Consider the following 25,000-nt stretch of genomic DNA (forward strand, 5'->3'; position numbering starts at 1 on the left):
TATTATTATTATTATTATTACTATTATTGTTATTATTATTATTATTGTTATTACTATTATTATTATTATTATTATTATTATTATTATTATTATTATTATTATCATTGTTGTTGTTGCTGTTGTCATTGGCATTGTTCTTATCATCATTATCATTTTTATTATTTTCAATATCATTATTGACATCATTGCTATGGTTAGCATCATTATTATCATTCTAATTTTTATCATTATTATTAGTATTGTTGTTGTTATTATCCTTGTCATTATTAAATCAATTATATCATTACCATTATTAGAATTTTATTATTATCATTATTATTTTTATCATTAGTATTACTATTATTATCATTATTTTTATCATTATCATTTATCATTCTTATTGTTTTTATTATTATCCTTATCATTATTGCTATTATTGCTATTATTATTATTATTATCACCATTATTGTTATTATTGTATCATCATTATTGTATTATTGTTATTACCATTGCTACTACTATAATTATTATGAACATCATTATCAATACTCTCATAACTAATATTAGAATTATCACTACCTATAATAATTGCAACCATCACTATTATTATCAGAGTCATCACTATCATCACCATTCTCATCATCCTCATTATCATCGTAAAGGCCACTGCTTATCCTTAACATTGACTACATTCGAGACAAAATCGCTGATGCCTGAGGAATCAATACAGAAGTGACCCGTGAATATCAAGAATGCCACCAGTTATTAATTTAATAAATACGATACTCTGCACTAGTTTCTTATATAAAAAAAGGGAATTTGTATTCATAAATTGATAAATGTATGGCCGAGAGGGAAACTAGCATTTAGTTTCAAATGCGAAGGCTAGTATCCACGACTCTTAAAAATCAGACACAGTTAGACATACATGTTAAGTTTAGCATTTAATCATTTTATACTTTTGGATTCCATTTATTGTACCTGTGGGGTTGGAACCAGTTATTAATCAGGAAAATTACTTAAGTTCAAGCACTGAAGGGTATCCTGTTCGTTTATGCCCTCAAATAGTAAGGATGATGATGAAAATAATGATAACAATGATATTGATATAAATAATAGTGATAAATTGATATTTATGTTAGTAATATTGATAATAATGATTATAAAAATAATAACAACAATAATAATAATATTAATAACAACAATAATAGTAATATTAATAACAACAATAATAATATTAGTAATAATAATAAAATAATAATAATGATAATAACAATAATCATAATGACAATAACAATAACAGTAAGAATGATAGTAATAATAATGATACTAACAATAACAATAATGATAATGATAGTACTGATAATAACAACAACAATATAAATAATGATAATAGTAATAATAGTAATAACAATGATAATAATAATAATAATAATAATAATAATAATAATAATAATAATAATAATAATAATAATGATAATAATAATAATAATAGTGATGATAATATAAAATAATAATAACAGTAATTATAATGATAATAATGATAACAATAATAATAATGATAATAATAACAATAAAATAATAATAATAATAACAATAATAATAATGATTATAATGATAGTAATAATAATAGTAATGATAATAATAATAATAACAATAATAATAGAAATATTGATAATGATAATAATAATAGTAATAGTAGTAGTAGTAATGACAATGATAAGGATAATTATAATAATAATGATAATAAAAGCCTCGCCGGAGTTAAGTGTAGTAAGACCTATCATTAACCATCTAATTAGTTCGTAATCTTCACGAACAATGTCCGAAGATGTGACAAGGTTCTTAAAAGGTCTTGCCGGGTTTTTATAAATATCGCCAACGTGTGATTTTCACACATACTTTTGTAGGCAACTGCGTCCTCTTTTATAGCACGGAGAGGTCGGTTTTCCCTGCCATCGAAACCATAAAACATACAGTCTATTATAAGTAGATTTCGTAGATTTGTAGAACTTCAATAAGTCTGTTGCATTTTTTTTTTCTTTTTTGCATTCTGTGGATTGTCTCGCTGTGTGGTCTGACAGAGGTTCTTCAGTAATAATATCAATGACTTTGACAGCTGGTGAATAGTTTCATTTTTTTTGTAAGAAGAATATAGGCTAAAATGCTGTTCTCTTTGTTACATTTCAGGGGAAACCGTATGTACTTTTGCTCATATTGATGTTTAAAAATACTGCCACAATTTGATGTAGTGTTTGGTTATCTAGTATCCCTTATATCATAGAATCTTTACTTTTGATTAATCATGAAGCCTCTGTATATCTTTTGGCGCGTCAGTTCTCTCACATTCACGGAGTTTCTTATGCGCTGCATCCATAAGCCCTTGTTAATGGTCAATGGTTCAAACAAATAAGTGCATTAGACATCGAAGGCCGTATAGCACTATATTAGAGTATTGTGGCGCAAATGGTAAAACTGAGTTAACGATTAGGATAAATGGACAGAAGAAGGGGATGATGAAGAAGAGAAAGAAAAGGAAATGGGTAGAAGAAGAGACTATGTAAAATTGAGGCGAAGGCTGAGGTCCATGACAGGGGCATCAATGAGCAAGGGATGGAGGGGGGGGGGGGTAAACTTGTGTTGGTGGGTCTTTCAGCCCCCCCCCCCCCACTAAATCGCTTGCACTTGTGAACTTTATATCTAACCACTTATTGTAACTGTAATCTAATATTAGTAATGACCTAAGGAGCTCCTACATAACGTTTTTTTTACAATCATGCTCTTTCATAACACAATTATCATTTTTGCTGATAACAGGTTAAGGTAAAAAACAATTTGTCTTTCTCGCGTTTATTGGCAAAAAGAAAAGGAAAAAACGGCATACTGTATAAATGCAGATGGGAACTGATTTGGCTGCTGAAATCCGTGCATGTGGCTGGAGTCGTCCAGTAAATAACCGATTTCACTGTATCATTTGACGATATAATCCCGTGATTATAATAATAAATTATAAAACAGTTTGAAAACCTTATTATAACACCACATATCCCAAAAAAATGCCGAACACGTTTAACAAAATTAGGCTCGAAATTACACGGAAAATGGCTTTGCACAGCCTATTTATCACTCTGTCAAGGAACCCTGCTGGTTGGCAAAAACTGCTTTAAACATTCATAATAGAAGCTAAAATAAAATACATTTTACATGTTGTGTTTATGATTAAGGAAGGTTCAACATAAACCAGAAACCCACTTTCTCATAATAGTGCAAAGAAAGCATATTAGGAGGCAGTGAAGGCGCCAAGTTGGGGACAGGCAGAGATAACCTACAAAAAAAAAAAAAATGTCATACTGCTGTATGATTCCAAATCCCTTGTCAGATTTAGGTAATTTCTAAATATTCACGGGTATCATCACTTTATTTACCAGTAAAAGAAGAAGGCCCTTACGTCATACGTGGCAGCATCATATCCAGACACAAAATAATTATTCTTCGCATATATCCTAAAAATTTGAACTCTAAAATGTTAATAACTTTTATCATAATTTTCTCTTCTTTACGGATATAAACGCCGCCTTAACTAAACATAATCATCTTGGTTATTTTTTCTGCACGCGTTTCATGCACAGTACCCAATTTGCCTACCTTATTTACAGAGGAATGATATAAATAAAACTCAGTTTACATTAGTCAGGGTTTAATATAGTATATTCAGGGGAAACTCTTTTCTTCTAATTCCGACATCGGGATTGATCTTCCGTATTTACGATTTATTGTTTTTGATATCAAGATTCTTCGAAAATTTATCTGAACATGACGACTCACAAATGTCCCAATTCATTCCATTTATTCGAGGATTCATATAACATTTTACAAATTTTGTATCATTATAGAAAACGAAACTTTGGGGGGGTAACTGCTATATTTCACCATATCTTGAGAAGAGTTGCTTTCGTAATTACGAATTTTTATGTTTTTTTTTTCCAGTGAAATTGAATGGCAAATTAAGCCGCCTCTGAACAGGATGACTTAAATTAAACCTTCAATATAAAATATCTAAAATTATTAGAAGACTAGTATCTCACTGAAGACTTATTATAAATATTGAATATAGATACATGACTAATACGTAAACTTTACATAAAGTGCTTTACAAGCATGGAAACTTGTCCCCCTTTTCTTAAAACCCTTATACATTTTATGCACTAATGCATTTATATCTTAAAATAGCTTTATTCATTAAAACTACTTACTCATTTATTCTCAAATCATCCCGGGCAGTACTTCGCCTGTCCTGGTTCACATCACCTCAGGATACACTGTAACTCCCCCATGCTTAGGTGATGTTCCAGCCGTTACACCGTCGTTGCCTTCCGCTTTCCTTGCTCTTAGAACCTTTTTCTCTTCCCTTAATTGATGGTGACAGTAAGAACATCCATTTTTGTTGAGGACGCCCTTGACGTTTTCTTTGCGATTTTCCTCTAATTGGCTTCTTATGTCACGTTATTTTGTCTACTGTATTACTCCTCCAAGACTTTCTCACATCTTGCTTACCTCTGGTACTTCTTCATAAATTAAGTTTGTATCATCCCATTTCTTGAACCTGTGATCATGATGGTTACTCAATTTTAATGAAAATAAAATGTAAATGCCAAGGCAGTTTCACATAAAACCCTCTTATACACTTATAATCTTTGTATCCCATTTTTACCTAGCTTGCACTTTATATATCATATTACCTTATATTTGGAGAAATCACGGAATCACGGTCCTTTATTCTAAATCATGGCCAAAGCAGCCTATAATTTCAATTCTCTTAATGTAGAATTTCCTCTTGACAGCACATAAACAGTCTGCTCCAATAAATTTCTATGAACATTCTAGAAACATTACATTTTTAGTGAGTTTTCCAAATGTACCTTTCCTACGAATCAGACTTGTAGGGTTGCACATATCTTTCTCTTCTATATGAAGATACTTGCTCATTCATTAAATATTTTGCACAATGCTGTACCATCCAAAGCCCCCATTAGCAGATGGAGTTGGTTAGCCCATCAACCAACCATCTATAGTCACTTATTTGAACTGAAATACTAACACTTCTATATACCATAACCTTGTCCAGTCCTGAAGCCAACTGGCACTTATGAACTCATCTAGTGCCTCTTAATCTTGTAATTCCCAAATACAATAAGATTCGGTCTGGGTAATCAAAACGACAGCAGGTTCTGTCACTCTCTTCATTGCATTCATATGAAATTCTACCAGAAAAATATATACAAATTATTTCATATTATGCTGACTTAGGAAATTCATGAACAAATTCTGATCCTTTCACATATTAACAGATCTTCCTTGCCTAAGCCTGGCTCTTACCACTCCATTGAGCAATGTGCTCCCAGGGCATGTCACTCCACATGACAATCTGAATCCTTGCTTATTCATCACCTCATCCTTAAAATATTGTTATACTGACTTAGACCACAAATTATTTTTAAGTGTTGCACTCATAACTCCTTCACTGGATATTGCAGTAGTTTGCTTATTCCAGTAAATGGCATAGTTACCTGCCACTGGATGTGCTATTGCCTACTAGGAACATGCTACCATCTATATGTTGCCATAGAGCCAAGCAAGTCATAATGAAATATCCCATTTCATTTTTTTTTTTTTGTGAAGGACTCATATAAAAATATGGCTTCTCATTAACCATATCCTTCCCTTATTTTTTATGATTTTTATGAATTTTCATGTGCAAAATAGATGAGGTAACTATATCTTCATTACTATTTCTTATCATATATCACTATTCATGACAATGTGATGATTTTTCAAACATAACTTTTTGATGATGTTCATATTAGTGATACATTTTGTATATTAATAAATATTCAGAATGATCAAATTTTGAATCCATTGTAATGCTCCATCTTCCACCATATTCTTGTACATTTCCTTTCCACAGAGATGGATGCTAAAGGGCATATCAACCTCTTACGTAAAACATATAACCAACCACACACATCAACCTTGAAGAGTGCCAGTATTGTGCAGGTCTATAATACTTATGCATCAATTGAGAGGTTGTATATGTGTAGAAGCTCTTAGTGGGAGTTCCACTGATCAAGGAGCACTATCATCACTAAGTATTCCAAGATTATAGCACCCTTACTTTTCTGGACTTGGTTTCTCTGCAAGTCAAGGATAATTTGGGTAGCATGGAAGAGCAGTGTGAAAGATATCAATATTAAAATTAGTTTATTTACATAAAGGATTGCATAGTTAATATTAAAAGATATTTGTATATACTTTTGATCACAGTCCAAGGTAAAGTCATACTGTATTTAAGGTCAGGTCAGATATTGTCTCCTCTTCCTAACTGCAGTCCATAAACCCCCAACTCACACTAGCAATTTGGGTGTGAGAGCCACTCCTTGAACTTTTGATATAAGAAACTGAATCCCCCTTAATCTCGGACTTTAACTACTCAGGAGCCTGGAACAAGCTCATCTTATTCTGGATTTTCTAACACTATCTTGATCTCTTGGCATGTCAAGCCTTCAGCTGACATGCCTGTTTCTGTTACTTTATCTTGTCTGTGTTCTGTTGTGCTGATAATTATTTATATATCAAGATTTTAATATTGTGATGACCCTTGTGTTCTCTTGTAATAATGTCATATTTTCATACTGCAATATCTTGAATATAATAAACAATCAGGTTGGTACCATTGTCAGGACACATCCTCTTCCTTCTCATGTGAAGCTTTAGTCATTACCATACCATCATATATATACAAATAAATTAATTAATAAACAAAAATATATATGTATAAAAAACAATGCCACAATATGAAATGAATAAGAATGTAAAGTTACAAACTCACCATGAGGAGTTCATCAGATGTTGTAAAAAACAAAACCATTTGTTTTTACTATGTCTGATAAAGAACTCTTAAAAAGTTTGAAATGTTACATGATGTGTCAATTTATATCATGGCACTGTTTCTTCTTATTTTTGTGTACAAGTTATGATGTTTTCATATATATATGTATATATGTATGGATGTATACATGTGTGTGTATATATATATATGTATGGATGTATACATGCGTGTGTGTATATATATATATATATATATATATATATATATATATATATATATATATATATATATATATATATATACACACACACACACACACATACTTATGTACATATGTATGTATATGCAGTTGCATATGAGTATGTGTATATGTAATTTGTATGTATGTATGTATGTATGTATGTATGTATGTATGTATGTATGTATGTATGTATGTATTTATGTATGTTATCTATGTATATATGTATGTTATGTTTGATTTCAGAGTTGTTCCAAAATATGTCAACTGTTTGAAATACTAACTATCACCTGGCAAAGTCAATGCACTGGACTACCTACAAATCAGGGCTGCCATTTCTCAGTGATGTAAATTACTATGAGAACACCAATGGAAGTTCTTAGACTATATTAATGATCCACTTTTTTCACATGAAATTCATATTACACAGTTTCTGAATAAAAGTTGTGTTCTGTTTGGATAAGTATACGAGCAACTAATGATAGATATGAAGTACTTCAAATATTTTTAGTTAGCTTACAGAATGATATATATAATAGTGTGTATCCAAATGACTACATGAAAATCTCTTTCACACTCTTAAGTAACCACATGGCTACCATGGTCAATATAATGTTTCTTTGCATGTACACCTCTCACTCTCTTTCTCTCTCTTTTCTGCAGGGGGGTGGGGGGTTGTGAATGAATGACTTCATGATGTAGGTTTGTCCATGCTACAATTACAGGACTATGGCATTCATGGTAAAGACATCCTTCATCTTAGTGGCCAGCAATCTGGAAGAAAAATACAAGGTCAACATGAAACCTATTCAAATGAAAACTTGGGCCTCATTCTCCATATCACATATAAAACCATATCCTGATAGCAAAGACTGATTCCAGATATAAGATGAAACCTAAAAGTTTTACTAATATCAAATAAGATGAACCAGAACCCATTCCTAAGCAGAGACAAGCACACTTACCACTGCCAGCTTGCCTTCCTTGTTCTTGTCTATAGTGGTGATGGTGCTGCCTTTCCCCAGAAGAATTGTGCCTTGCTTGCCATTCTTCATGGTGTGTCCAATGCTGGGAAATGGAATTAATTTATTTTATATTCAAAATTCAAAATCATAGAAGAAATAGATATATAGTCTAAGAATAGATTAACAAATTTACCTGATATTAAAAAAAACAAATCAAAAATTAACTCAGTCTACTTTGTTAAAAAAAAAAAGAAAGTAAAGAAAAGAAAAAAACACAAACAAATGTAGAATACTGTAAAATGTCTCAAGCCTTACGTTTCTGTCTCAGCAATCTTCAAGACTTCTGCGTTGTCACTGATGGAAATCATCTTTGTCACAGCCTCAATGACATTTGGAACATTGAGGATGAGGTCACCCTGTGGAAATTGGATGAATAATTTGAGAAAGTGCCAAAAAAATTCTGCGTTATTTTCAACAAGATTCTATGTCCTTATTATAAGCAACCAAATTATTTCTTACTTATTTCTCATCAAGGTAAGAGAATTTCTATTTATCTTGTCATGGTCTATTAATCTGTGTGCATAAATAAACATCTCTTTCTCTTTCTTGATACTCACCTTGTCTCTTTTGGCATTTTCTACTGGAATCTGAACCAGGAGAAGGTTGTCTGTGTTGGGAGAAACATGGAGCCCCTGGACCTCCTTCAGGGAGAATCTGTGCTTCTGTTTCAGCTTGTTTTCCTTGGCCTCCAAGAGATATAAGGCCCCTGAAGTTAGGATCAGTAGGCGGTCCCGAGGCTTGTAGCCGTGGCGGTCATACTTGGTGCATGGGATGCAGTACTGCCATGAAGAATATGAAGGATTACTGATATTAGCTTAAGATTTCTATATCTATATATGGTGAGCACTGACAAATCAACTGGTATTATCTACAGCTTATGGCAAGTGACTTATCAGTCACCAAACTGCACAATGAAAGAGGTTAGTTACTGCAGAAGGTACAAGATCATCCTCACCTTTGTTTTTTCTCCTGGGGTCTTGATGATGTCTTCGAAGGCCGTTTTTCTCAGACTCTCGTCCTCTGGAGTGAGCCTTGAGGTCATGAACCAGTGAGGAAGACAGTCCATGTAGCTAGTTTTCTGACCTGTAATTTTATAAAATTGATAGTTCATTTAATCCACTCTCAACAGATTACAAGTCATCACTAAAAACCCAGGTGCCCGGGGACACTTGATCACATCATTAGCTTTTACTCTGATTGTTGGGCGAAGTGGCATGATATGGAGATGTCATGATTTAGGCACTTAATTTCTAGCGCATATTTTATAGAGATTTTTAATTCTGCTTAAGGCAGATTATACTTGAAAACATAAAATGTAATATACCATCATGGTAAAATTAGTCCTAATTACTCATACTATTCCAACCAGTCTATTTAGAGTTCCTAATATTTACCATAATAAGGTGTGATCTGATTGGTCAAGTTAGTGTTTAAAACTCATAATCATTAATAATAAATAAATAAAAAATTTATATATATATATATATATATATATATATATATATATATTTTTTTTTTTTTTTTTTTTGCTTGACATAGTGTATGACTTGCCATGTTCTCATAAAGCCTAACCTCCCTAGTGTGAGTAGAACTCCATCAATTAGGGTTGGTTCTCAAATTTGGGGGGAAAGTATAAACAATGATACATATCAATTGTAGTACACTTTTTGTGCATCTCCTAAAAAAATAACATTCACTGTGGGGAGCCTGTTCTGGGTAAAAATGTGCAAATTCTGCAAATAATATGTAATTCTAATACTCATGGGAAGTGCTGTAGGACATTCTTTTCATATTTCCTTAAAATATTTATATATATCTTAAAACTCTTCCCACAAAATGGCCTCATTTTATGTAAACATGTAGGGAGTCAAAGGATATACTAATCACATTACATATAACCATTGCATAATAATAATAAAATTAATAAAAATAATAATTTAGTTTAATTCCATTTGTTACAAAGGTTATTCCTGGTGTGACAAGCTTAATGACTCAATACAATATAAAAAGTATAGTTTGATATAACTATTTTTCAATATCCAAAAAATTCCAGGATTTTTGGGACAACTTATTGGGATATTATTTCTCTCAATATTCAAAGGGAGGGCATAGGAACCTTAGCAGAAATACCTCATGGCTGAACTATTATTAAAATAATAAGGTTATGTTAATAAGATTAGGATTATTTCTTGGTGACTAACCATTTGTGGAGCCATCTATCTGTATACATAACTAAAGAAAAATCACAGGGGATATGGCAATTTTTTTTTAATACCATTTGGGGCCATTGGGTTTAAAACCAATAACAAGTACTCTTACCCTTGAACAGCTGTTCAGCCAGAACCTTCTCTTCAAACATGGACCTCTTTTCTGGGGTTAGTGCCTTCACATATCTTCTGGCCATGTAAGTGCGGTACATACCCTGAAAGAAGGAAATTTCTCGTAACCAAAAAGTCCATAGAGTACAGATAAATGGACTTACTTTTGTAACTCTTGTTTTGTAAGTAATGAATTGGAAGAATTAACTTATTTCACAGTTCCTACCTTTTTCAACAACTGTCACAATAAACACTGTTCAGTTCCTAGAAACCTCCCAGGGAAATATTTATCATACTTTGTCATTATTCTCAATTACAAGTTTAGAAAACATCATCATACACCAGAAGAAGGAAATTACACACATGCAGGATGTTTGAGGCCTCATTGCAGGGAGCTGGGGATGGGGGCCACTTGGTGTCTAGGAGGTTGCTTGGGAGGCTCTTGGACAACCTCAGTAGGAACTCACACTTCACGAGCTGCTGGAACCTTTCATTGATAGGGTTCACAGGTTCATTCCTTGTGATGAAACCCTTGATGAAGCTGAGCGGGAAAAAAACAAAGGGATTCGTTTCAGGGGATAATGATAACTGAACCTGAATTGTTGAAGAGGAAGGATGTCTTACCTGTAAACTCTCGAAGGAGAGTTTACAGATACAAAACAAGATTCTTTCAACCAGCCATCTAATTCTGAAGAAATTTAAACTATCAGACATAATTCTAAATTCCGTTACATAATGCAATTTTATTTTTCCTTTTTATTCATACTTTATTCAATGAGTGATGGTTATTAAACCATCACTTAAACTACTCCTGAATACCACACATGGGAAAATCACCTAACTCTAACATGCTCTCATGGCACAGTCACATGGAGAAGATTGCATGTGCATTTGTTTACAATGCATACATAATTCAGCTATTTCTACAAATATACTGGTCACACAGTGTTACTCTATTAGCATGCATTAAGACATGACAACTAATACATAATTAGTATCAAATTGTATACAATAAAAATACCTTATTTTTCAGTCAGCTTACATGTGCATACTCATCTACATGATATAATCCGTGGACTCGAAAACATTTGACGTGTGCATCCACCACTGAGAATCAACATTCTAAGAGTCACACATGTTATCAGAGATTCATTGGTAATAAAGTGCCCATGTGCTTCTGCCTATACACCACAACAAAGGCAGTATGCCCTAAATACTTACGCACGCACAACTCCCACTGCCCACTTCCTCCTGGCAAGCAGTCTCTGGGCCTTAATCCTTCTCCAGTGCTTGGCTATCCTGGTCACGGAATCACGCATCTTCTGGTACCTGCGCTGGTACATGAAAGCCTTCCACTTAGCCTGAATCATTGTGGCCAGCTCAGCCTTACGTATCTGGAAGCGGTCCTCTGTGAAGAACAGGGTCTTTGGCAGTCTGATGAAGAGCTTGGTTCTGTAAAACAAAGATGAAGATTATTGTTGGGCCAATGAGTGATTGAGTGCATTAAAATTATCTGTTTGTCTAGGGGTGAAAATAATTACAGAATCAAGACTGTAACAACAATATCAAAGCTGTACAAAAACAAATAATGAAAACAACAATGTTAATACAGAAACAATATAAAACCCAAGTAGAAAAGCCCCACAACCAAACTTACTCTCCCATGCGATAGTCTTCTGGGTGGTATCCCAGATGGTCCACAATGGCCTTGACTCCATCCTTGGCAGGGCCTGGGTATTTGGGCCAGGTTGCTGGGCACAGGGACTTGTAGCGTGCCAAGAAGATCTCGTAGAGACGGCGATAGGCGAAACCAGCTCTTCGCACCCTCAGGTTTTCCATCAGTCCTAGGTACTTGACTTGGTGGCTCACTCTCTCAATGTTGAAGCTGCCTGAAATAACATATGACTTTATTTGAGTGTGTATGGACAGGATCAAAGGTTAGCAGGTAGTTTCTGGAGGCTGGGAGAGGGAGGCTGTGGGAAAAGAGTAAGACCTTAGAGCGAGTTAAAGTTTTGCACATGAAAACTCCTTCATATTTCAGAATTGGAGACATCCCAGAATAAAGAAGTAAAAAACGAAAAATTGGGAACAGAAGCAAAAACATCAACTTACAGGAACGCTTCTCATCATTAGGCTTAATGCAGCGGATGTATGAAGGCTCTTTGATCATGAGGATTTCCATAAGGTTGCCCAAACTCTGCTTGAACTGTGTGGCAGCTGTCTCGGGTCTCTTCTTGTTCAGCACCTCCTCCTGGAAGGGGGTGAAAGAGAATGATATACAATGAAGAAGAATGAGAAAATTAATAATAGGGGTTTATTTCATTGAAATTGGGGATCATCTACCTATTGTCTAGCAAAATACTTGTTAAAAACGGCAAAGTAAACTTGTATTCTTGCACTAAGATTTTGACTTACTGAGAAAGAGAAAGAAAAAGAAAAAGAAAAAAAGAAAGAAAACAGAAAAAAAGAAGAAAAGAAAAGGAAAAAAAAAAGAAAAAGAATAAAAAAAAGAAGGAAGAAAAAGAAAGAAAGAAAAAGAAAGAAAAAAAGAAAAGAAAAAAAGAAAAAAGAAAAAAGAAAAAAAGAAAGAAAGAAGAAAGAAAAAAATGTATATATATACACACACACACACACACACACACATCTATATATACACACATAAATATACACATACACATACACATACATATATATGCACACACACACACACACACACACATATATATATATGCACACACACACACACACACACACACACACACACACACACACACACACACACACACACACATATATATATATATATATATATATATATACACACATACACACACACAAACACACACACGCATACATATACATAGATATATATACACACACATACACATACATGTATATATACACATATACCTATGTATATATATACATACATATACACATATACATATACATGTGTATATACACATATACCTATGTATATATATACATACATATACACATATACATATACATGTGTATATACACATATACATATACATGTGTATATACACATATACATATACATGTGTATATACACATATACATATACATGTGTATATACACATATACATATACATGTGTATATACACATATACATATACATGTATATATATACACACACGTGTGTATATTATATATACACATATATGTATATATAACACACACACACACACACAAACACACATATATAAACACAGAATAATTCATCTGTACACAGAAATTTAACCCAATGCCGCTGGGGAAAATGAACAAAAAATGGGGAAAATGCAGTGCCTATTTTCTATATTTTTTGTGAAATGTCTGCCCATAGATGGCTCTGCTAGTGCTTAGCCACAAAAGGGTCAATTAATAGACCTTGTGACCGTACCTGATTTGAATTGGCGGGAAGAAATGTATGCTTTACTAGTGGTATGAATATCGATGGTGTTATTTTTATTATAAACATTATAATTAATATAATGTTTAACCCAATGCCGCTGGGGAAAATGAACAAAAAAAGGGGAAAATGCGGTGCCTATTTTCTATATTTTTTGTGAAATGTCTGCCCATAGATGGCTCTGCTAGTGCTTAGCCACAAAAGGGTCAATTAATAGACCTTGTGACCGTACCTGATTTGAATTGGCGGGAAAAAATGTATGCTTTACTAGTGGTATGAATATCGATGGTGTTATTTCTATTATAAACATTATAATTAATATAATGTTTTTTAAAATTAGTAACAGCAAAATAAGATAACGTAAAATATTTTGTAAATTAAAGAAAAGGGTGAATGGGCGAGACGGGCAGTACTCGTAACTGGTTCATTGGTGACTTAGTACAAAGGTAGCCATCTATGTGAAAAACAATCAAACAAGTACTCACAGTGGGCATAGCACGTGTCTACACGTCGTACCCGTCGGCAAGGGGTTAATAAATGATGTAAAAAACTACATTAAGAACTTATTCTGTTTCCAAATGTAGAACTTGTTGTCCTTACCCTTGGAAAGACAGACTTTGCAATGACGTTAGAGGCCTGTGACATGGTGTCCTTGAGGTCGCGGAAGAGGAGATCGTTGTTCTTGTCAAGGAAGCCCTGGACGCGGTAGGCCACCTCGCCTGCATAGTGGCGAAGGCGGAATTCATCTTTGTTGATGGTTTTCTTCACCTGATGATAAATTACAGTGTTCAGGATTATTAGGTGGTGATGGGAAGTAGTGAATAGAATAATAATAGAAAAAACATAATACTCATGATATTACTGATAAACTTGCTATTTTTTCTAATGACATGTGAACAGAGGGAACAGTTTCAGTGATAAGGAGCATCGACACCCAAATCTGCAATCCACCTCCTCTAAAAAAATAATAAATCACCTTGCTGTTCTTTGCAGTTTCGTAGCTGAAGTAGTGGTCATGTTTGGACAGGTGAGAGTCCATCTTGCTAAGGAAGGTGAGGTCATTAGCATCACCTGGCCGCAGACACTCCTCATCCAACAGGGAGATGATACCTTAATGGAGAAGCAAAAATTGTAGTTTGGTATTGTATTCTGTGACAATTATGCTTATTGCAATAATAATAAAATTGTAAAGAATGTAATATTACTGAAGATAAAGAGAATGTTGAAATTACTGGCAATAGTGGCAATAATAATAATGATAAATATGGTGATAATGGTAATAATGACAGTAACCATAATCTGACTGGCATGGCATCTACGTAAATGCCATGCTCACTGTGACTTTACTTGAGCCAATTACGAGTACTGCCTGTCTTACCAGAAAATATTTTCAAAGGAAAAGGGTGAACAGAGGAAACCAGTACTACTTGTAATTGGCTCAATGGTCACTTAGTACTTGTGAAGCCATCTATATGTAAAAACAATTAATAAATTAAAATCATAGGGGGTATGGCATGTATGTACATGCCATCCCCAGTGGCTTGGGGTTAATGATTGGAATACTGATTGAGATAAAACAACTAGAAACTTTTGGATATGTTTGATAAGAAATTCAAGGACTTATTTATACATAACCTGAACTCACCCTTGTGCTTCTCCTCAACCAGGTCACAGATGATCTTGTTATCAAAGAACTTGACTGGCTCCCACTCAATGCCTTCGCGCTTGTACTCCTCCTGCTCACTCTTGAGGGTGAGCTCAATGAACACCTGTTGTAGTTTCTCGTTACAGTAGTTGATGCAGAACTGCTCAAAGCTGAACATTAAGAAAGAAAAGTTAGTTGCAGTTTTGGTGAATGAGAGACAGAAATGGTAGTTATATGACAATTTCATACATAGGTTTGACTAGTTGTATTTTTGTAAGTAGGATGAGGATGTCTCTATATACAATTATCAATTACTGTAGGTTACAACAGAACAAAATCAGAACCTTTTACTATTGATATATATATTTTTTTAAATGCTAAAGAACCAGACAAGTGCTACATACCCATTTCGGTCAAAAATCTCAAACCCATAGATATCTAGGATACCAAGCAGAGTCTTCCTGCCGATTTCATTGGACGTCAGAGACAGGTTCAGTCTTCCAACGAGCCAGTTGAAGATCCTCTCGTACACTGACTTAGCCAGGGCATCACGGGCATATCCAGCCTTTTGAGAAAGGCATTACACGTGAGGAATGATCATTTAAGCATGGAGTTTCTCTTAAAATCATAATATAAAAAAAAAAAAAAAAACTATTCCTGACATTTACGTGAACCAAAAAAATATAAATATAAAAATACGAGAGATGAAATCCACACACATCTCACCTGGTCTGGATTGAGAGGTGACGTGACCACATCTCCTCGTGCCTCAATGGTACGGTGGGTCAAGGCCTTCAATAATTGTGCTGGTTCACAACCAATCAGCTGTTGTGACAAAGAAATATATCAGACGAGATCTATAAATCCTCCTCAATAAAAGCACAAAAGGGAAGTTCTGCGACTTATGCTACAAACAAGATTAAATATATTTCCCTGTATTTTAACAACTACAATCTATTGAGACATGAAAAAGTTTAGCATCTCAACAGCTTTTGTGTATTTAATATGCATTCTGGTTTAATTACTGCTTATACAACAATTATTGAAAAAAAAAAAAAAAAAAACTATAATCATTTTCAAGTATCTCATATCTTTTACTTTATCATAAGAGGATTGCATAACATCCAATATTTCTACAAACCATAAATGTATGCACTTGCCTTATTTGTAATATTAACTCCTAAATTTGCTATCACTAATCCTTCATTAATGTAATGTTTACTCCAACTAGACCAACATACAAACTGGGCAAAACTTACCCCATAACCCAATGCCAAAAACTTATCCAAAGACACAAACTAATCAACACCCTTTTCATTGTCTGCTCCTTTATCACCATTATTGTGGCAAATTAATACTCTACCTTACTGCACTCCTTGACAGGCTGGTCATCCACGACTTTGCCATTGCGGTTGTCATCTTCGGTGAAGGTGACATTGCCCAGGTGAAGGATGGCCGCAATCACGCCCCAGATGGCCTCCTGCTCCTCTGTTGAGAAGTTGAGGATGTCTAGGGCATAGTCCACAGCTTCAAAGCACCCGCGGTCATTGATGCCACCTACATGGCTGCTGTCACCCTAGGGGAAGGAAGGGAGGTGTGAGAATATTAGAAATGAAAATGTAAAAGAAAGCACACAAATACTTAAACATGAATGTACACAAACACACACACACGTGCATTTATACACAAACGCTCAATTACTGAAGTACACTGTATTTATCAACACAATGAACAGACAAATAAACAAAAGTATCAAAAACTAATCAACCACGGCAAGCACTCCCTTTGTCTCACCTGCTTGAGGTAAAAGTAGTTGCCTGGGTCTCGGACGAGGTTGAGCTTGGCCAGCAGGTCGTCAGGCGCGCCTGCTAACAGCTGGTAGAACACGTGGAAGTTCCTCTCACCGTGCTCCTGGTGCACCACGCGGGACTTCTCTAGCAGGTAATTCAGGATGTGGCCTCCTACAGGGTCGCCCTAAGATGGGGGGGAGGGGAAAGGAGGTGAGTGGAGGGGCCGAGTTCAGTAGGAATAGAAGGGGAAGGTGGTGACTGGTGAGAAAGAGGAAAGAGTGGAGGAAAGAATGGCAAGTTTAAGTACCCAGCATAAGGTAGGGTAAGAAAGGTGAGCAGAAGTGGTAAATTCAGTGGGAAAGCAGGGACGAATTACGTGGGAAGTTGGGGGTGAGTCTGGATGAGCTAGATAGGAGGGTGGTAGTGAGTTAGGGTGAGCCAGGTTGAGCTGAGGTGATAGCAATGACTGGGGGAGGGGGAGAAGAGGGGTGTTGCTTAGACTTGGTAAAAGCATTTGACATGGTCAACCATGAAGCAATATTAATAAAAGCAGCAAAATTAGGTATAAAAGGATGGTATCTACTTTTGCCATTATGCACCAGGCCCATACACTGGGTGCCAAGACACTGTGCCTTCTGTGGTTGAGCCTGTTCCATGTGCGCTAAACAGTTGTTCACTTGTTTGGCCCTCTTGCCACTATGAAGGTGTAGTCAAATCTGAAGAAAGTGAGGGAACACACAAGTTTCCTATGCTTCGAATTCTTCACTCAACTGGCTGCTTGTGCATGGCACCTAGTGTATGGTTTGATGTGGCACTGGAAAAAACTTTTCATTGGGTTAAATGGATTTTATTTTTATATGACAAAATCTGATCAGATAGTGATGGGAAATAAAACCACAAAATGATAAACATTAATGGGGCCTTCCTCAAGAATCATCTTTCACTCTGCATTATTTGAAACAACAATGAAGACCTAATATTGATAAAAGTATTAAACAAATTTTACAAACATGTAAAATGCCTGCATAAAGAAGGGGCAAACAATATATATATATATATATATATATATATATATATATATATATATATATATATATATATAGTGTATACATAACAACTATATGTATATACAAGAACTATCATAATGATAATAACAACAATTATAATATTAAAAATAATAGTAATGAAGGTAACACTAAAACTGATGATGATGATATAATATAAATAGTGCCTAAAGCCTGCCATGTAACTATCACCACAGCATCCTACTCTGCCTCACTACCTTCCTCCCTCATCCCATGCTGCAAGTGGGAACACAGAACTGTGACTGAGGCCCTCCAACTACCAGCTACATCCAGAGACTGACGGAGGTTCTGCTCTGAGGTAATGGAGTTCTGGCTTGGGGAAAAGGAACCCAGCAAAGGGAGGTACAGACCCATGTCACACTATGAGATGCCAGGCCTCTGGCAGGGCTGGGATGAGTATCTTTAGCCAAGCTTCTGACATGAGACCTAAGCTAGGCTCCTGACAGGGTTGGCATGAGAATCCTAAGCTAGGCCCTCTGGCAGGGTTGGCATGAGTCATACGCCAGGTCTTTGGCAGGGCTGAAATGAGTGTCCTAAACCAAGCTTATGATAGGGCTGGCATGAGAGTCCCAAGCCAGGCCTCTGGCAGGGCTGGCATGAGAGTCCCAAGGCCTCTGGTAGGGGTGGCAGGAGAGTCCCAAGCCAGGCCTTTGGCAGGGGTGGCAGGAGAGTCCCAAACCAGGCCTCTGGCAGGGGTGGCAGGAGAGTCTCAAGCCAGGCCTCTGGCAGGGGTGGCAGGAGAGTCCCAAGCCAGGCCTCTGGCAGGGGTGGCAGGAGAGTCCCAAGCCAGGCCTCTGGCAGGGCTGACATGGGAGTCCCCAACACAGGCTGCCACAACTACCCCTCCCGGCACACTTCATGCTCCTTCCCTTCTCACCTTAAAATTGAATTCGATGTCCATGTACTTCCCAAAGCGCGAGGAGTTGTCGTTCCTGTTGGTCTTGGCGTTTCCGAAGGCCTCCAGCAGCGGGTTGCTCTGCAGGAGGCGGTCCCGGACGCGGTCGATCTCCCGCCGGTGGAGCGACGTCGCCGCCAGGAACCGCAGGACCTGCTTGCTCGCCTCCGTCTTGCCCGCGCCCGACTCGCCTACGGGAGGGAGGAGGATGAGAATGGAAAGGCTTTTGATGGCGGAGGAAGGGCGATGGGAGGGATAAGGACAGGGAAAAAGCCAATGCTGACGGGGACGGGGGGGAAACAGGAAGAATATTACAATACGGTAATGATGATGATTAAGGTAACCCATTCATATTCCACGAAACCATGCGCAAAGGCTAACGGATTTCTAATACAAGAGTCCAGCAATAGCTTAGTAGTCAGCTACCGATGACAAGCTACTTAAGCTGCGTCTTCGTACCCCTTCTATGGTTTTGCATGGTACCTTATACTTAGTAGGCATTCTCTCCCCCACAACGACTGTGCCAACTGTAATTCTGGTATGCATTTGAAGTTCTTTGTTAGGGATACGGCGATACATTCTGTGAGTGCATAGCACAGACAGCACTTTTTTATTATTTGTTTCTTTATTTAGGTATTTTCGTATTATTTTGTGAGGTATTCATGGGGACGGCAGTAATCATCATGGTCATCAAGATCACGATCGTGATCATGTACGGACACATCTATATATACGCTCTGCTTCGTGATCTTATTCGTGAACAAGTTCTAGTACATGAGTTAAGTGTGTGTGTGTGTGTGTTCGCACTCCCATGTAAGCATGTGTTGCTTGTCAGCGCGGCCAGAACACTCGTCGCCGCTGTTCCTCGGACGCCCCGGGGAAGAGTACCAACAATAACAACGGCATAACCTGTGACGTCAAGACACTTGAGTAAGAGCAGACACCTGAACGCATTGTCTTGCGCGGACATAAACCGGACTCACTCACTCGCACATGTATCCAGGGCCCCGAGGGCGCGCACACACACACACACACACACACACACACACACACACACACACACACACACACACACACACACACACACACACACACACACACACACACACACACAAGCACAAATATACCTATAGCATTTAGGTAATACCCCTACACAGGCCCAACCCTGTGTCATTACATACCCCTAAACCCTGTGCCCTTAAATAACCCCAACCCCCTACCCCAACGCATGTCCGTATTTACCAGTGAAGACTAAATACCCCCAACTAGAACCCAACTCTCAAACTTCATCCCAAATCCAAACGCAATCCCCCAACATACCCCCAACTCCAACCCTACGCCCCCATATACCCCCAACCCCAACCCTACGCCCCCACATCCCCCAACCCCAACCCTACGCCCCCACAAACCCCCAACCCCAACCCTATGCCCCAACATCCCCCCAACCCCAACCCTATGCCCCACATACCCCCCCAACCCAATCCTACGCCCCCACATACCCCCAACCGTTCACTGGGGAGAGAAAATAGCTCATCTTCGGGTGGGGGGCGGAAAGGGGAAGAAGGAGGAGGAGAAGGGGGAGGAAGGAAGGGAGGAAGGAAGGGAGGAAGGAAGGGAGGAAGGGAGGGAGGAAGGAAGGGAGGAAGGGAGGAAGGAAGGGAGGAAGGGAGGAAGGAAGGAAGGAAGGAGGAAACGGGGAGAGGATTGAGCTCAGACGGACATTCTGTGCATAAGATAGATACGTAGGTAGATAGATAATTGGATAGATAGAGATTTAATATAGAGAAAAAGAGAAAGAGAGAGAGAAAGAAAGAGGAAGGGGAAGGGGAGGGAGGGAGTGAGAATGTGGGGAGGAAGAGAGGAAAGGAGGAAGGGAGGAAGGAATGAAGGAAGGAAAGTGGAAGCGGAGAGAGGATAGGGGCCAGGCAGACATTCAGTGCATAAAATAAGAGGAGAGAGAGAAAGAGAGAAATGGAGGAGAGAAAGAGAGATAGGGGAGAGAAAGAGAGAGAGAAAGAAAGAAAGAGAAAGAGAAAGAGAGAACGAAAGGAGAGAAAGAGAGAACGAAAGGAGAGAGAGAGAGAACGAAAGGAGAGAGAGAGAGAGAGAGAGAGAGAGAGAGAGAGAGAGAGAGAGAGAGAGAGAGAGAGAGAAATAGAAAGAAAGAAAAAGAGAGAGAGAGAGGGAGAGAGAGAAGGAGAGGGAGAGAGAGGAGGGAGAGAGAGGAGAGAGAGGAGAGAGAGAGAGAGAGAGAGAGAGAGAGAGAGAGAGAGAGAGAGAGAGAGAAAGAGAGAGAGAAAGAGAGAGAGAGAGAGAGAGGGAGAGAGAGAAGGAGAGAGAGAGAGGGAGAGAGAGAAGGAGAGAGAGAGAGAGAGAGAGAGAGAGAGAGAGAGAGAGAGAGAGAGAGAGAGAGAGAGAGAGAGGGAGAGAGAGAAGGAGAGAGAGAGAGAGAAAGAGAACGAAAGGAGAGAGAGAGAGAGAGGACGAAAGGAGAGAGAGAGAGAGAGAACGAAAGGAGAGAGAGAGAGAGAGGACGAAAGGAGAGAGAGAGAGAGAGAGAGAGAGAGAGGAGAGAGAGAGAGAGAGAGAGAGAGAGAGAGAGAGAGAGAGAGTGAGAGAGAGAGAGAGGGAGAGAGAGAAGGGGAGAGAGAGAGAGAAAGAGAACGAAAGGAGAGAGAGAGAGAGAGGACGAAAGGAGAGAGAGAGAGAGAGAACGAAAGGAGAGAGAGAGAGAGAGGACGAAAGGAGAGAGAGAGAGAGAGATGACGAAAGGAGAGAGAGAGAGAGAGAGAGAGAACGAAAGGAGAGAGAAAGAGAGAGAACGAAAGGAGAGAGAGAGAGAGAGAGAGAACGAAAGGAGAGAGAGAGAGAGAGAGAACGAAAGGAGAGAGAGAGAGAGAGAACGAAAGGAGAGAGAGAGAGAGAGAGAGAGAGAGAGAGAGAGAGAGAGAGAGAGAGAGAGAACGAAAGGAGAGAGAGAAAAAAAAAACGAGAAAAGAGACGACAAAGACAGAAGGGAGAGATCCCTTGAGAGAACCGTCCCTGCTGTTGCCTCTGTTGCTCCGGTTATCTTATCATGGAAAGACCGGGATTTCAGATAACACACTTAATTTTTCATTAGCTTGCCAGAGTACAAAATAACACTTATTTTCATATATATATATATATATATATATATATATAAATATATATATATATATATATATATATATATATATATATATTTTTTTTTTTTTTTTTTTTTTTTTTTTGTACACCTGAAGTCCCGTCCGCAAGTCATATATGATAACAACAACAAAAATTAAAGTTCAAATAAAAATCGAAGAATATCATATTACAATTTTACCGTACCAAAAAAAAATCAGGCATAATGAACAAACAACATCAAGTAACTAAAATGCCCGAGGTGAAACTCTGACCTCATCGCACTACCCCGGCGGAATGCCCACTTCAGTGCTAGGTAAACACACGTTGGATCACCGCAATACAACAGCTTCATCCCGCTCGCTCTCACTCTCGCTTTCTCGCTCTCTCTTGCTTTCTCTGTCTCTGCCTGCCTCTCTCTCTCTCTCTCTCTCTTGCTTTCTCTGTCTCTGCCTGCCTCTCTCTCTCTCTCTCTCTCTTGCTTTCTCTGTCTCTGCCTGCCTCTCTCTCTCTCTCTCTCTCTCTTGCTTTCTCTGTCTCTTTGCCTGCCTTTCTCTCTCTCTCTCTCTCTCTCTCTCTCTCTCTCTCTCTCTCTCTCTCTCTCTCTCTCTCTCTCTCTCTCTCTCTCTCTCTTGCCTTTCTCTCTATTTGCCTTTCTCTCTATTTGCCTTTCTCTCTCTCTCTCTCTCTCTCTCTCTCTCTCTCTCTCTCTCTCTCTCTCTCTCTCTCTCTCTCTCTCTCTCTCTCTCTCTCTCTCTCTCTCTCTCTTTGCCTTTCTCTCTATTTGCCTTTCTCTCTCTCTCTCTCTCTCTCTCTCTCTCTCTCTCTCTCTCTCTCTCTCTCTCTCTCTCTCTCTCTCTCTCTCTCTCTCTCTCTCTCTCTGATTAACTGACTGACTGATTGACTAACCTAAGGGCGTTGGTAGGATGGGAAGAAATGATAGGAAGAAGGGAAGGAAGAAAGGGGAGAGAGAGCGAGAAGAAAAAGCGGAGAAACAGAAACAACAGCACCATCTAACAAACATAGAAAACAAGAAAAACTAGAAGAAACGAAAGAAGAAGGAAAAGAAAGAAGAAAAGCAAGAAGGAAAAAAAAAAAAAGAAAGACGAAGAAAAGAAAGAAAAAAAGAAAGAAAAAGAACGAAAGAAGAGAAATAAGAAAAAAGAAATAAGAAAAGGAAGACGAAGACGAAGAAGAAAAGAAAAGAAAAAGAAAAGAAAGAACGAGAATCAGAACCAAATGAGCGATCGAGCCGGAAATGCCCAGCGCGAGAGGAAGAGACGGGGCATCGGGCGGAGGCGTCAGCGCCGACGACGCCTTCGCCTCTCGCTTCGCCTCTCGCTTCGCCTCTCGCTTCGCCTCTCGCTTCGCCTCTCGCTTCGCCTCTCGCTCTTTTGCTGTTCTTCCCTTCTTTCGTTGCAAGGGGAACAGATGGAGGGAGGGAAGGGACAGAGATAGACAGAGATAGACAGAGATAGACAGCCAGACAGATAAAGAGGGAGTGGGGACGGAAGGGAAATAGATATACAGATATACATACAGATAAATAGATTGAGAGAAGGAAAAAATAACAAGGGTGTAGAGAAAGGATGAGCGAGAGAGAGAGAGAGAGAGAGAGAGAGAGAGAGAGAGAGAGAGAGAGAGAGAGAGAGAGAGAGAGAGAGAGAGAGAGAGAGAGAAGAGAGAGAGAGAAGAAAGAAAGAGAGAGAGAGAGAGAGGGAGAGAGAGAGGCACACACACAGAGAGAGAGAGAGAGAGAGAGAGAGAGAGAGAGAGAGAGAGAGAGAGAGAGAGAGAGAGAGAGAGAGAGAGAGAGAGAGAGAAGAAAGAAAGAGAGAGAAAGAGAGAGAAAGAGAGAGAGAGAGAGAGAGAGAGAGAGAGAGAGAGAGAGAGAGAGAGAGAGAGAGAGAGAGAGAGAGAGAGAGAGAGAGAGAGAGAGAGAGAGACAGAGAAGAAGCAAGATCCCCTCCGAACTTCCCCTTTCTCATCAGAAATTAAAAATAGTACGGCGAGCCTCCCCCGCCCACGAACGCGCAACGCCGCCCGCCCGCCCGTCCTCCTTGCCTCTTTGTGGCTCTCGGAATAATAATAGCAGAGAGAGAGGGGGGTAGGGGGGAGATAGATAGATAGAGAGGGGGGGGAGAGGAGAGATAGATAGATAGATAGAGAGAGAGGGGGGGGAGAGGAGAGATAGCGATAGATAGATAGAGAGAGAGGGGGGTAGGGGGGAGCCAGATAGATAGATAGAGAGAGAGGGGGGTAGGGGGGAGCCAGATAGATAGATAGAGAAAGGGGGGAGAGGAGAGATAGAGATAGATAGATAGAGAGAGAAAAAGAGAAAGAGAGAGAGAGAGAGAGAGAGAGAGAGAGAGAGAGAGAGAGAGAGAGAGAGAGAGAGAGAGAGAGAGAGAGAGAGAGAGAGAAAGTACCGATCCGTCCAAATACATGAGACAAATTATCCTCCCTTTTGCAACATAGTACCACACCCTTTTCTCACCTTCCACACCCTCCAGCAATGCAAAAGTGATAAGAATAGCAACATCAGTGCAAGAGTAACATACATAGCAACAATAACAATAA

The 25,000-nt window shown here is 38.1% G+C and overlaps 1 protein-coding gene across 2 annotated transcripts in view; it reads right to left on the reverse strand.

Moving 5' to 3' along the window:
- Nucleotides 1-7,579: 7,579 nt before the first annotated feature.
- LOC125042381 (unconventional myosin IC-like) overlaps nucleotides 7,580-25,000 on the reverse strand; it is a 39,420-nt gene continuing 21,999 nt past the window's right edge. For both annotated transcript variants that reach the window (XM_047637966.1, XM_047637965.1), the window contains exons 5-22: nucleotides 19,259-19,467; nucleotides 17,301-17,480; nucleotides 16,870-17,082; nucleotides 16,233-16,331; nucleotides 15,911-16,071; nucleotides 15,507-15,676; nucleotides 14,838-14,971; nucleotides 14,462-14,629; nucleotides 12,559-12,697; nucleotides 12,104-12,335; nucleotides 11,668-11,898; nucleotides 10,810-10,987; nucleotides 10,448-10,550; nucleotides 9,084-9,211; nucleotides 8,686-8,907; nucleotides 8,384-8,484; nucleotides 8,069-8,171; nucleotides 7,580-7,877 (exon numbers count right to left, since the gene is read on the reverse strand). In XM_047637966.1, the coding sequence (XP_047493922.1) occupies nucleotides 7,863-7,877; nucleotides 8,069-8,171; nucleotides 8,384-8,484; nucleotides 8,686-8,907; nucleotides 9,084-9,211; nucleotides 10,448-10,550; nucleotides 10,810-10,987; nucleotides 11,668-11,898; nucleotides 12,104-12,335; nucleotides 12,559-12,697; nucleotides 14,462-14,629; nucleotides 14,838-14,971; nucleotides 15,507-15,676; nucleotides 15,911-16,071; nucleotides 16,233-16,331; nucleotides 16,870-17,082; nucleotides 17,301-17,480; nucleotides 19,259-19,467 (2,786 nt within the window). In that variant the 3' untranslated portion in view covers nucleotides 7,580-7,862. The remainder of the gene's footprint in view (nucleotides 7,878-8,068; nucleotides 8,172-8,383; nucleotides 8,485-8,685; nucleotides 8,908-9,083; nucleotides 9,212-10,447; nucleotides 10,551-10,809; nucleotides 10,988-11,667; nucleotides 11,899-12,103; nucleotides 12,336-12,558; nucleotides 12,698-14,461; nucleotides 14,630-14,837; nucleotides 14,972-15,506; nucleotides 15,677-15,910; nucleotides 16,072-16,232; nucleotides 16,332-16,869; nucleotides 17,083-17,300; nucleotides 17,481-19,258; nucleotides 19,468-25,000) is intronic.

The sequence above is a fragment of the Penaeus chinensis genome, chromosome 32, assembly GCF_019202785.1.
Source record: "Penaeus chinensis breed Huanghai No. 1 chromosome 32, ASM1920278v2, whole genome shotgun sequence".
Lineage (NCBI taxonomy): Eukaryota > Metazoa > Arthropoda > Malacostraca > Decapoda > Penaeidae > Penaeus > Penaeus chinensis.